General features: G+C 66.6%; 1 protein-coding gene across 1 annotated transcript in view; it reads right to left on the bottom strand.

The window, feature by feature from the left end:
* Positions 1–329, bottom strand: part of LIMK1 (LIM domain kinase 1) — a 10917-nt gene that overhangs the window by 6561 nt on the left and 4027 nt on the right. Inside the window, 1 exon segment of the mRNA XM_035900523.1 lies at positions 7–67. Within this exon segment, the coding sequence (XP_035756416.1) occupies positions 7–67 (61 nt within the window).

The raw sequence follows: 329 nt of genomic DNA, 5'->3' as shown, positions 1-329 counted from the left end.
CTCCAGTATGCGGTCGCCCACGTGGATGGAGTTCTTCATGTCAGGGCTGATGCAGTCTGGATCTACCCTGCAGGGCCGGCAGGCAGCTGGGGTCAGCCCCCCAGCCCCACCACTGTCACGGGTGGGGGTGTGCTGGGACACTGCCCATGAGCCACTCCCCGCCAAGGGGGGCGGGCTGTCACATCCCCCGTGAGTCACCTCTACGAGATGGGGACATGCTGTCACAGTACCCACAAGTCACCCCTGCGAGACGGGGACATGCGGGCGGGCTGCCCATGAGCCACCCCTGCGGGACAGTGACATGCAGGCTCGCTGCCCACAGGTCACCC

Source organism: Egretta garzetta, unplaced genomic scaffold (assembly GCF_000687185.1).
Source record: "Egretta garzetta isolate BGI_Z169 unplaced genomic scaffold, ASM68718v1 scaffold108, whole genome shotgun sequence".
In the NCBI taxonomy this organism is placed as follows: domain Eukaryota; kingdom Metazoa; phylum Chordata; class Aves; order Pelecaniformes; family Ardeidae; genus Egretta; species Egretta garzetta.
The sequence above is the reverse complement of the archived record's forward strand: the minus strand, read 5'-3'. Positions and strand labels throughout refer to the sequence as shown.